This window comes from Lynx rufus, unplaced genomic scaffold (assembly GCF_022079265.1).
Source record: "Lynx rufus isolate CCGP_SWC_20201006 ecotype Redwood Valley unplaced genomic scaffold, mLynRuf1.p SCAF_11, whole genome shotgun sequence".
Lineage (NCBI taxonomy): Eukaryota > Metazoa > Chordata > Mammalia > Carnivora > Felidae > Lynx > Lynx rufus.
The window spans coordinates 43,588,027-43,601,285 of record NW_025814825.1 but is presented as its reverse complement, the minus strand read 5'-3'; the positions used below and the strand labels follow the sequence as shown (position 1 = coordinate 43,601,285).

Sequence of the window (13,259 nt, the reverse complement as noted above, 5' to 3'; positions counted from 1 at the left end):
TCGGAAACAGGCTCCAGGCTCTGAGCCATCAGCCCAGAGCCTGACGCGGGGCTCGAACTCACAGACCGCGAGATCATGACCTGAGCCGAAGTCGGCCACTCAACTGACTGAGCCACCCAGGTGCCCCTATTCAGGTAGATTTTAAAAGGTGCTTCTTCAGTTGAGTTTATATCTGAAAAATTCCAGGCTAGAGAATATGTGGGACATAACTAGAGAATATCCACACTCCTCTTGGGCTAGACTTCTTCAGGGCAGGTAAAGCTGCCAATGCTGACGATAGTTAGGAACATCAGTAGTCCTGCCAAGGTCATGTCTAGGTGTCCAGGGAGTATGCAAGAAGACCAAAGTAGGTGCTTTTCTCTTTGGAATAGTCCACCAGCCTCCTTCTATTTGGTGGAATAGTCCACCAGCCTCCAAATGTCAAAATAAAGTGTCTTGCAATGTCATATTGATGCTAAGCATTGTATATAATTTAACATTGATTTCTTTTGTGTGAGAATGTGAAAGGTTGATGGGTTTTTATTGGTAATACCAGGATTCAGAAACAGAAAATACACTCAGATACTGCCGGTATTGTGCCTTTTGGAGAGCGACCGGAATCTGGGAAACTGAATAAGGATGCCTTTGCCCAATTAATGAAAGCCATGGATGACTTGGACAATATTAGTAACATGCCAGAAGGCTTGGACCCCTTGGTCTGGGATCATTTCTGCCAAACCAGACGAGCGAAAGTGGAAAATGAACAGAAAGTATATAATAACATTTTATTCCATTTTCACTTCATTTCATTTCAGTGTGCTAATAAATGTAGTTTATAGTGACCTTTGCTTCCAGAAATGCTAATTATTTAGGTTTTCCTGCTAGGATAGTAGTTAGTAATGTTAGTAATAATAATGAGATAAAATATTAACCTTAGTGGTATTAAGGGCTAAGTATAGGCCCGTATTGTAGGCCCACACTGTCCAAAGTGGTGGTCACTAGCCACATGGGGTTATTGTTTACTTGAAATAATGTGGCCAGTCCTAATTGAGACATGCTGTAAGTAGAAAATATACAGAGATTTAGCAGTCTTACTTATGAAAAAGGAATGGAAAATGTCTATATGTTTTATATTCATTACAGGTTGAAATGGTAATGTTTTGGATATATTGTTTTAAATAAAAAAATTAGCAAAATTAATTTCACCAGTTTCATTTCACTTCTTATAATGTGGCTACTACAAAATTGAAAATTAAGTACGTGGCTCACATGTGCGGCTCACATTGTGTTTCCTTTGAAGAGCCCCATTGTGGACACAACTTCCCTTCTCCTCTCTATCCCTGGTCTTGAGTTGTCCTCATCCCATTTTGCAAAGATTAGAATTATATTTCACTAGAACCTACTTTATAGTTTTACTAGAATATTTTTTTAATGTGGCAAAGGTAACAATTTGAGGGTATGTTTGAGAGAAGAATTCTTACTCTTATTGTTTCTTAACCACCCTCTGCCCCCCCACCTCAAAATACCTAAATTCCGTGCCACAAGCATCAGACTGGCATATTTTTGCTAAAGAATCTATGATTTTATATTTTTGTCTGAGATGACGAGAATGAATTTGAAAATAAGATATAAGGAAAGTTGTGGTTGCTTGAGTATTTGATTTTCAGTGAGAGGCAAAATTGGATACTTTTCAAATTATTCATGGATGTACCATGTTAAGTTTTAGGTATCTTACATAATGGTGGGAATTTAAATTTTTGTTAATCTCCTAGAAAAATGGGCTTATTAAGGTTTTGTAGCTAAGTTAAAACATGTATGTTTTCCAAAGTTCTTTAAAATTTGTTTGCTTTTATTCCTAGAGCTGCATATGTACTGAGATGTTTGTGGTTTGGTTCCTTCAGGTAAAGCAGAAAGCAGCTGGCTTAATGGAAATGGTTGCTTTCCTCCGGAGGAGAACTGAGGAGGATGAGAAGTTGCAACAGGAAATTGAAAAAGTGTTCCATGAACGCATTGTGTAATTTGAACCTTTCGTTCATGTTCATTTACACAAAACCTAAGCTAAGGCTAAGTTAGATTGTGTTATCATGGGGGAAGAAAGACTACTCACTGGTTTACAACTGGCACAAACTGGTCTATCTTGCTGGGCTTTATAACTTCTTCTTAAAAAAGTGCATTTTGTTACAAAAGACCTTACTTCAGAATAGAACTTACCTACACGTTCCATTGCTCTTCTTAGAAGTAGGCAAGTTTGGGGAAAATCTTATTATTTTTTAATCTGCTCCTTCCACATAAAAATGCAAAGAACTTGTTTCTGCTAATAAGCACCTTGGGGCTCAAGCCACACAAGCAAACTATGTTGAAAATTAGGCAGATATCCAAGAAATTTCCATGTAAACAACTAACCAGCTAATATATTTTTCTTTAGGAAAGTTTGTTCTATTTTGCTAAGTGATTAGGATACTGTTTTAAGTCCTTACTTCACTTTATCCGAATTTACAAACATTTTGATAAATTCTTCTTTGATGTTCCCAAATTCATCATTATACATCATTTTCAGATCCAGGCTATTAGGAGAAATGTGAATTAGCCAGAAATAGATATAAGTAGCATACAGATTAAATATCGTTAATAAAATATCAGAAGTCAATACACAAAGTCAGAACTTTAATAGATTTGTTATTTGGGAGCATCTCAATTTTCTTCCAAAATAATATTAATCTTTTCTTAATCATGAAGTATAACTTTATGAATGTATTTCTGTCCATGCCATTCTTTGAGCAGCCCAAGTGTAATTCCATATCAATAAGAGGCATCATAGAGACCTCCAAGAAAGCTCATCATTGGGAAAAGATTTTCTGCATTAATCTCCAGCAGGTTTTTCTTTAGCTTAAGGTTGAAATTTAAGTTGAAAACTAAGTTTGAATTTTATATTCTCAGATAATAGATGAAATTTGAAATATAAGTATATTTCAACTGCTTACTTTGAAGTCTTTTCAATGTAGATTACAGGAAGAGAAGGTGAGATTCCAGTTGAATTTGACAATCCAAATTCTCCTTAAACAAGGACAAGTAGAGCTGGAAAATTTCCAGTTGTTGCTGGAGTATCCTGATGCAATTCTCATCAACAAGAGCATAATTGAAGACTTGAATTGTGTGATTCGGGTAATTATCATTTTTTTAAGAAGAAAGCCAACATATTAGCCTGCTGTACCAAAAATTTTCTCATTATTCTCCCATTTCCATGATAAATCATTTTCATTCTGTTAAATCAGTGATTCCAAACTCTGGCTATACATTAGAATCATCTAAAGAACTTTACAAATGCATCCAGGCCCACCCCCTAAGCATGGGTATTTTTTAAAAGCTTCCCGGATGATTCTAAAGTATAAGAAGTTTAAAACTACAAGGTTAAATGCTCATTCTAATATGCTATCATTTTGTTACGCTCAATTTACTCATGTAATGATAATTTTAGATAAGATTAGATCATTGATTTTAGACCTTGCTTATTTTCTAATATAAACATTTAATGTCATAAATTTCTCCCTAAGCACTGTTTTAGCTGCATTCTGCAAATTCTGATATTTTGTGTTTTCATTTTCTTTCCATTTAAAATATTTTCTAATTTCCCATTAACTTCCATGTTTGACTCATGGGCTACTTAGAAATGCTATTTAATTTCCAAATATTTGGGGAATTTGTGCTATTTGGGAATTGTGTGCTAATGTTTCCATGCATTTTACTTTTCCAAATACCCTAAACTGACAATACACTGTTACTATTTTTGCTTTAGATAGTTTTCTTTTAGAGTGATGAAAAACAAGAAAAAAGCATTTCATATTTCCTTTTATTTTCACTATTTCAAGTGATCTTTCTTTGTATGGATTAAAGTTTCTGCCTTATACCATATGTCTTCTGCTTTAAGAACTTTTAACTGAATTGAATTGCAAATCTGCCTGTAATGAATTCTCTAAGTTTTTCTTTGTCTGAAATTGTCTTCGATTCACCTTCATTGTTGAAAGATAGTTTGCTAGGTTCACTGGATTGGCAGATTTTTTTCTCTCTCTTTTTCCTCTCCTTTTCTCTTTAAAGGTGTTCATTTTCTTCTGGCTTACACGGTTTCTGACAAGGTGCCTACTATATATTTTTAGATCTTTGCTCCTCTTAATGTAATATGTCTGCCTTTGAGATATTCTCTTTATCTTGATTTTCAGTAGTTTGAACATATGTCTAGGAGTGTGTGTATGTGTGTAAGATCCTTTTAATGCACTGTTGAACAATACAGTTTGCTAATATTTTGTTGAGGACTTCTGTATCTCTTTTCATCAAGGCTATGGCTCTGTGGGGTGCTTGGGTGGCTCAGCCAGTTAAGTGTCCAGCTCTTGCTTTCAGCTCAGGTCATGATCTCATGGTTTGTGGGATCAATCTGCACATCTGACAGTACAGAGACAGCTTGGGATTCTCTCTCTCCCCCCTCTCTCTTCCCCTCCCCTACTTGTGTTCTCCTTCTCTCTCAAAATAAGTAAATAAACATAAAAAAATAAAAAGATTATGGGCCTGTAATTTTCTTTTCTTGTGGTGTCCTTGTCTGGCTTTGATATCAGGGTAATGCTGATCTTGTAAAATGAGTTTGGAAATGTTCCCTCCTTTTCTATTTTTTTAAAGAGTTTGAGAAGGATTGGTATTAATTCTTCTTTGAATATTTGGTAGAATTCACCAGTGAAGCTTTCTGGTCCTGGGCTTTTTTATTTCGTTGGGAGGTCTTTTATTCTGATTCAGTCTTTACTTACTATAGGTTTATTCAAATTTTCTGTTACTTCTTGAGTCAGTTTTTGTAGTTTGTGTGTTTCTAGAATTTTTTTCTATTTCATCTAGGTTTATCTAATTTGTTGGCATTCAATTGTTCATAGTATTCTCTTACTATATTCTATAAGGTTAGTAGTGATGTCTTTGATTTCATTTCTGATTTTAGCAAATAGAGCCTTTTATCTTTTTTCTTATTCTAACTAAAGGTTTGTCAATTTTGATCTCAAAGATTTTGGTTTCATTTATTCTTTCTTTTCTCCTATTTTATATTTCATTTCTTTCTGTTCTAATCTTCCAATTTCCTTCTTTCTTCTGGGGTTGAGTTGATTTTGGTGTTCTTTTTCTTAGATTATTGATTTGAGATGATTCTTTTTTTTTTCTTTGATAATTCTCCTTTTTTAACATAGGTGCTTACAGCTATAAATTTCCCTCTGAGCACTGCTTTTGATGCATCTCATACATTTTGGTATGTTGTGTTTTCACTTTAGTTTATTTCACAATATTTTCTTTTTTTAATTTTTTAAAATTATTTTTGTTTATTTTAGAAAGAGAGAGAAAGTGAGTGTGTGAGTCGGGGAGAGGGGCAGAAGGAGAAGAGAGAGAATCTTTTTTTTTTTTTTTAATTTTTTTTTTTAACATTTATTTATTTTTGAGACAGAGAGAGACAGAGCATGAACGGCGGAGGGGCAGAGAGAGAGGGAGACACAGAATCGGAAGCAGGCTCCAGGCTCTGAGCCATCAGCCCAGAGCCTGACGCGGGGCTCGAACTCACAGACCGCGAGATCGTGACCCGAGCCGAAGTCGGACGCTCAACCAACTGAGCCACCCAGGCGCCCCAAGAGAGAATCTTAAGCAGGCTCCGTGCTCAGCACGTAGCCCAACACGGGGGGGCTCAGTCCCATGACGCTGGGATCATGACCTGAGCTGAAATAAAGAGTCAGGCACTCGATCAACTGAGCCACCCAGGCACCCTATTTCACAGTATTTTCTAATATATCTTGTGATTTCTTCTTGGACCTATTATTTAATAATGTGTTATTTAATATTCACAAATATGTGAATATTCCATATTTGTGAATCCATATTTGTGAATATTCCAGTTCCTTCTGTTATTGATTTCTAGTTTAATTCCCTTGTAGTCAGAACAGATGTTTTGTATGATTTCAATCTTTTAAAATTTGTCAGGATTCATTTTATGGCCTAACATATGGTCTACATTTGAGAGTGTTCCATTTGCACTTGCAAAGAATGTGTATTCTGCTGTTATTGAGTAGTGTGTTCTGTATTTGTCTCTTAGGTCTAATTAGTTTATAGTGTTGTTCAAATCCTCTCTTTCCTTATTGATCATCTGTATACTTGTTCTATCCATTACTGAAAGTAGGATGGTGAAATCTCCTATTACTATCATGGAACTATTTCTCCTTCAATTCTATTGATTTTTGTTTCATATATCTTGGGGCTCTGTGTTTCGAGCATATGTGTTTATAATTGCTGTATCTTCTTGAAGGATTGGCCTGTTATCAGCAAGTAATGTGTTTGTCTGATGTTAGGATAGCCACCCCAGCTATCTTTTGATTACAGTTTGCACAGATGATACCTTTACATCATTTTACTTTCAAGATATTTGTGTCACTGAATCTGAAGTGAATCTCTTCTGGATAGAATATCATTGGATCATTTTTTTAAATTCATTGTGCCTATCTCTGACTTTTTTTTTTTTAATTTTTTTTTTCAACGTTTATTTATTTTTGGGACAGAGAGAGACAGAGCATGAACGGGGGAGGGGCAGAGAGAGAAGGAGACACAGAATCGGAAACAGGCTCCAGGCTCTGAGCCATCAGCCCAGAGCCTGACGCGGGGCTCGAACTCACAGACCGCGAGATCGTGACCTGGCTGAAGTCGGACGCTTAACCGACTGCGCCACCCAGGCGCCCCATATCTCTGACTTTTAATTATTGAGTTTAATCCATTTACATTTAAAAAATAATTGCTAGTGAGGCACCTAGGTGGCCCAATCAGTTGACTGTCTGACTTTGTCTCAGGTCATGATCTCATGGTTCATGGGTTTGAGCTCCCTGTTGAGCTCCAGCTCAGAGCCTGGAGCCTGCTTCAGATTCTGTGTCTCCCTCTCTTTCTCCCCAGCTTATGGGCGTGTTCTCTCTCTCTCTCTTTCTCTCAAAAATAAATAAACATTAAAAAAATAAAAATAATTTCTGGTAAAATGAAAAGGACTTTACTATTTTGTTATTTGTTTTCTATCATATTTTCTGGTCCCTCAATCCCTCCATTATTGCCTTCTTTTGCATACAGTTGACTTTTTGCAGAATACCATTTGATCCTCTTGTCTTTTACTTTTCTGTATGCATTTTAGTTTTTCTCTTAGTGGTTACCATAGGGATTATAATCAACATCTTAATTTTATAACAAACCAAATTAACACCAACTTAGTTTCAATAAATATACAGAACTACAAAACTCTGCTCCTATACAGGTCTATCCCTCCTCTTTTATGTTCTTATTGTCATAAATTATATCTTTATGCATTAAGTGTTTGTTATCATAGATTTATAGTTTTGTGCATTTTTCTTTCTTTGTGCATTTTTCTTTTAAATCATAGAGGAAAAAAAAAGTATACACAAACCAAAATACAATAATACTTTTATATCTACCTTTGTAGTTACATTTTTAATTTAGTTTTTTTTTGGTTTTTGTTTTTTATTCTTATGGCTTTGAGTTACTGTGTAGTGCCTTCTCATTTCAGGTTGAAGGACTCCCTTCAGCACTTCTGGTACAGCAGGTCTAGTAATGATAGACTCCCTCAGCTTTGTTTTCTCAGAGCATTCTCCTTCATATTTTGTTATTAGTGTAGGCGCAAAAAATCATTATCAAAATTGCTGATGGATTCAATGCAAATGGTAAAGAGAAGAATCAAGAATAAATCCTAAAACACTGGCTTTTGAGCAACTGAGTAGATGATGGTGTGATTAACTGACATGAGAAAAAACAGGAAGTATATAGTTTTGCCTGGGACATAAAACAAAGAGTTTTGGCCTTTGCTAAATTTGAGATGCACATAAAACATTCCAGTGGAAATATTACTGGACAGAATTAAGGGCTGAGATATAAATTTAGGAGTGTTCTATATATAGATCACGTACAGGTAACTATATATGGATTATTACCTATAGACATTTACAAATGGATAGTTTAAGGCATGAGAGTGCTTGAGACCACCTAGGAATGGGTAGATAGAATACAGAGTTTGGGCCAGTGCCCCAAGTCTAACTTTGATAGATCTAGCAGAGAAGGAATCATGTAATGAAACTGAGAAGGAGCTGCCAATAAAGAGGAAACCTGAGGGACACCTGGGTGGCTCAATGTCCAGCTTCTGCTCAGGTCACGGTCTCACAGTTCGTGAGTTTGAGCCCCGCGTTGGGCTCTGTGCTGACAGCTCAGAGCCTGGAGCCTTCTTCGGATTCTCTGTCTCCCTCTCTGTCTGCTTATCCCCCACTTGCACTCGGTATCTCTCTCTCTCTCTCTCTCTCAAAAATAAAGATTAAAAAAATTTTTTTAAATAAAGAGGAAACCTGAAAACCATGAAAAAATGTCTCCAAGGACAAGGGACTTGTGCACTATGTCAATTACTTGACAAGAGCAGTCTCAGTGGAAGTTTGGGGCAGGGGCTCAACTGGCCATGGTTGAAAAAATAATATGAAATGAGGTTGTAGAGACAGTGACTATAAATAAATCTTAGAAAAAAATTGATCAAAGGAGAGTAGAGAGGAGATGTGGTAGCTCCACAGCAGTGTTTCTCAACCTTGGCACTACTGATATTTTGGGCTGGATGATTAGTTATGGAGAGATGTCCTGTGTATTGCACAAAGTTTAGTGGCATCCCGGCATCTACCCTCTAGATTCCAGTAGCAACACCTCCCTCCAGTTGTGTCCACCAAAATTTCTCCAAACATAATTTAATTTCCCCTGGTGGGGCAATATTTCCAACATTTGACAAACACTGCTCTGGAGAAATTCCTGAACTTAATATTTTGGAGCTGTTATGACAAGATCAAGGGTATGATCATGGGAGTTGGGTGGCTGAGTGAGATGGAGAAAAAATCATTGATAGTGAGAAATTCAAGGAATTGAGAGGCCAGGTAGTGATTAGAAGCTGAAAATAATTTTTAAAAAGAGGAGCAGGTAGTATAATATAATATAGTGCCATGAACTTTATAAAGCTAAGTTTTTGAAGAAGAGAGGAAAAATATAAAATGTTAACTGATGGAGCTCTTGTACAAATTAATTTAAGAGACATAATAGTTTCACTATTAGCAATCTGGAAGAACAACTTCATGAAAATATTCCTGAACTTCAATGTAGGCAATTTGAAGTGAAGGGCAAAATATCTAGGTATTTAAAAATATTTAGCTCATCCAATTGTATTTTATTTCATCTCATTTCATTTGCTTTTCCACTAGCTACCAACTGGATATTGTTGTCCCTAGCTGCATTAAACTACAATCTTTTTTTAAATTTTTTTTAATGTTTTTTATTTATTTTTGAGACAGAGACAGAGCATGAGCAGGGGAGGGGCAGAGAGAGAGGGAGACACAGAGTCCGAAGCAGGCTCCAGGCTCTGAGCTGTCAGCACAGAGCCCGACGCGGGGCTCAGACTCACAAACCAAGAGATCATGACCTAGCCAAAGTCGGACACTTAACCGACTGAGCCACCCAGGTGCCCCTAAACTGCAATCTTTTATCTGTAGTGTTGAGAAGCAGGGCAGAGAATAGGGGTGCCAGTGCATACAGACTGGTAGATTGGTGATAACAGAAAGAGCTCCCGCCTAATTTTAACATATAAAGTAAACTGGCTATGCTATTCAAGTATATTTTATAATCCTTTCTGTGTAGTACCTATAAAGCTTTTTAGTGATCAGATTTTGCCCAAAAAGTAATTTTTAAATATCTGCTACATTTTTAAAAGAAGATAGAATTATCTCTGTGGTCCAAGTGTTTTCTAAGAATAGCATTCAGCTTCAGATATTCTGTATTCTGTCTGCAGAGTCCTATGAATATCAGAATGTACTTTTTTTTTTTCCCCCAAGGCTCAAGGACAAAAGAAAGTTGCTAGCATGATGGAAAGTAAAGATGTCCACAAAGGAATATTTCAGATTGAGTGGGAACATAAGAAAATGGAGATGGAAATGGAAGATCTAAATCAGAAGGCTTGGGATATTCAGATGCTATTTTTTTCCAGAGATCGTCAAAAGGTAAGCTCTCCTTGCCCCACTACGTAATTTTACGTTCATTCATTAATGTATTCATTCATTCAAACAGTATTCAATAGGAAGTCTCTGTAATATCAAACATATTCTAAGCCACTAGTTTTTCATGATGTGTATGAACTCTTTTTCTTCCAAGTATTTCCTAATTATCAAACCCAGTGTTCTTTTCCCCAGTCATCACCATCCCTCAGCTGTCTGTAGCATTTGACAATCTTTATTGCCCATTCCTTTGGCTTTTTCATCTCTATTTTCTGCTGTTTTTTTCTTCCAACATGTCAGGCTGCTCTGCTTCTTTTGCTGACTTCTCTTTTGCTTCTCTTAAATATAGCTATTTAAGATGATGCTTTTAGCTTGGTTTCCTTCCATGCTCTCTCCTTTGATGGTCTCAATTTTTCTAATTTCAGTGATCCCTCCTAAAAGTCCGATCCAAGTTCTCTGTTCCTGAACTCCCTGAGTTCTATTTCTGCCTTCCCACCTCCCAACAGCAACTCTTTAATTAATGTGCTTATTTCTGTTCTTTTCAACCACTTACTCAGGCTTGCAGTTGTAGTCATGTGTGATTCCCCTCTCCCCTGTCTTCCAAGTCTGGCCTAGTTTATCTCTTTATTCCTTCATTCTCTATCCCTACTGCCTTTGCACTTGCTCAGTTTTTCTTTTTCATGATTTACACTATTGTATAATAACCTCCTAACTGGTCTCTTGACCTTGGGGATTTCTCTTATTTAATCTCTACTGTATGCTGTTGTCAGATTAATACTGCTATTTACCTCCAATAACATTACTACTCTCCTCAAACATTTAAAAAAATTTTTGGGGGCGCCTGGGTGGCTCAGTCGGTTGGGTGGCCGACTTCGGCTCGGGTCATGATCTCGCAGTCCATGAGTTCGAGCCCCGCGTCGGGCTCTGAGCTGACGGCTCAGAGCCTGGAGCCTGTTTCAGATTCTGTGTCTCCCTCTCTCTGACCCTCCCCTGTTCATGCTCTCTCTCTGTCTCAAAAATAAATAAACGTTTAAAAAAAATTAAAAAAAATTTTTTTAATGTTTATTCATATCCTGAGCGAGAGAGACAAGAGTGCAAGCAGGGGAGGGGCAGAGAGACAGGGAGACACAGAATCCAAAGCAGTCTCCAGGGTCTGAGCTGTCAGCACAGAGCCCAATGCGGGGCTAGAACTCACGAACCATGAGATCATGACCTGAGCAGAAGTCAGTTGCTTAACCGACTGAGCCACCCAGGTGCCCCTCTGCTCAAACATTTTAAACTGCAACGTCTTACCTGGCAAATGAATTATGAAATCTTTGGGTCGATGTTCCACATCCTTCAACCCTACTTTTCAAATTCATTCCCACTGTTCCTTTTATACATTAGTATTCTTAAACCAGACTAGTTAATATTTTCTAGGATTTTACCGCTGTGCCTTTGCTCATTACTGATTTTTTAACCTCGAATATCTTTCCTCAGGTTTTTCACATCCCAAATTTATTTTTCAAGGTCTAGTTTAAATGCCACCTGCCCATAAAGCTTCTGGATTTCCCCAGTCCAGAAAAACCACATCCTTTCTCAAACCGCCTTTGAATTTGCAAGTCACTTTATTTTCTGGCAACCTACTCATATCTACATGTTCTCTTTTTCTTGAAGGCTAAGGTCATGTTATCCATCTTTGTATCTCCCTTAGTATCTTTAACTGAAACAATATTAATATATGACTCAAATGAGATACTTAATAAATATTTGGTGAGTTGAATAAATGAATGAGAAAATAAACTCTAGGTATCTATAATTATTAGCATACAGGTAAATGTATCAATAGCTAAATAAAAGTAAATATTATAGCACAAAAGTCAAATAAATCTTGGATAATTTTTATGACAATAGTAACTTTCAAAAATAAGAACTTTTTATAAATTTATCTATTGAAAGAATAGAGAAAAATATACTTACATATATTGTGGGTTTTTTTTCTTCTCCAAGTACCTAAATGAACCAAACTATGAGACTCTGATTGCCATTCAGATAGGAATAATGGAGCAAACCATTGCTGTTTTAGATAAGGTAGGTCTGAAAGATATTGATCATTATAATCCCAATAGTTGTGAATCATTTGAACACAGTAATAATGTTCGAAATCATGAATTCAAACATAACCTAAAAAAACCTAATATAATAAAATCAAAACAGATCCTTTACTGACATTCAGGATATAATTAGAGGCCCCTGAATAGTGTCTTTATAACCATAACAAGTATGGTAGACTGAAGTACTTCTTTTAATATTAGAAATAACCCCTTGGGAGATATCTGAGTGTATATGAATTTCCAATTTCACAGAAGTGTTAATAGTCTCTCCTTGGCATAACTTTTTTCATAACTGCTTAACAAATGCTCAGTTTTGATTGTATAGCATATATAAGATGGAAACAAAGTCATCTCAAGGCTATGTGGGATTTTTTAATCTCTCATTTTCAAGAATATACAAGATTTTTTTCTAGAATGTGGTATTAAAGTACCCTTCTATCTTTAAACAAATAATTTAGTTAACTACTATGTGCAGGCATAATGTAGGCAGTAGGGATATGGTGATAAGATGATATCTTGATGATAATGAATTTAAATTTTAAAAATGTCTTTATAAAATACTCTTTTTCAAAATTATTTTCATGGGGTGTCATGGGGACAAAAATTTCAGACCCACAAAAAGAATGTGGAAAACTGCAAAAAACTACTAAAAAAGCTGGGAAGGTACAGCAATCAAAAAGATATAGCAAATTATACTCTGAGCTGCAATTTACGAGAAGAGCTGGTGGCTGTCTCAGAGAGAAAGGACATCTGTAATGCAATAGGTAAGAATTGTTTCTCTTTAATCAACTGTAGGTTTCTTTAAAAGTAATCACTATTCCTGAATTCTGGTCACTGGTTATCAAGCTGCCAGCATTTCTTCTACAGGGTTAACTGATTCTGAGTGCTGTTTCTGTATTTGAAAGTTTACATGACAATCCAACTAATTCTATTCTTCATTTTTTGGGGGATAGGGTCTCAACTGACTTGTGAAAAGATTGCCAAAGAACAGTATGAAAACATGATGCATCAACAAAAGTTAACAAATATTTCAAAACAACAAGCTGAACAGATTTCAATACTGCAGGCTGAAGTTGAACGATTAAGGATGAAGACATTTCCTGCTCTTGTTCAAATGTAA

The 13,259-nt window shown here is 36.2% G+C and overlaps 1 protein-coding gene across 2 annotated transcripts in view; it reads left to right on the top strand.

Moving 5' to 3' along the window:
* CFAP43 (cilia and flagella associated protein 43) overlaps positions 1-13,259 on the top strand; it is a 120,364-nt gene extending 107,105 nt beyond the window's left edge. For both annotated transcript variants that reach the window (XM_047072704.1, XM_047072703.1), the window contains exons 32-38: positions 536-749; positions 1,881-1,993; positions 2,982-3,141; positions 9,888-10,052; positions 12,036-12,116; positions 12,750-12,903; positions 13,093-13,259. In XM_047072704.1, the coding sequence (XP_046928660.1) occupies positions 536-749; positions 1,881-1,993; positions 2,982-3,141; positions 9,888-10,052; positions 12,036-12,116; positions 12,750-12,903; positions 13,093-13,259 (1,054 nt within the window). The remainder of the gene's footprint in view (positions 1-535; positions 750-1,880; positions 1,994-2,981; positions 3,142-9,887; positions 10,053-12,035; positions 12,117-12,749; positions 12,904-13,092) is intronic.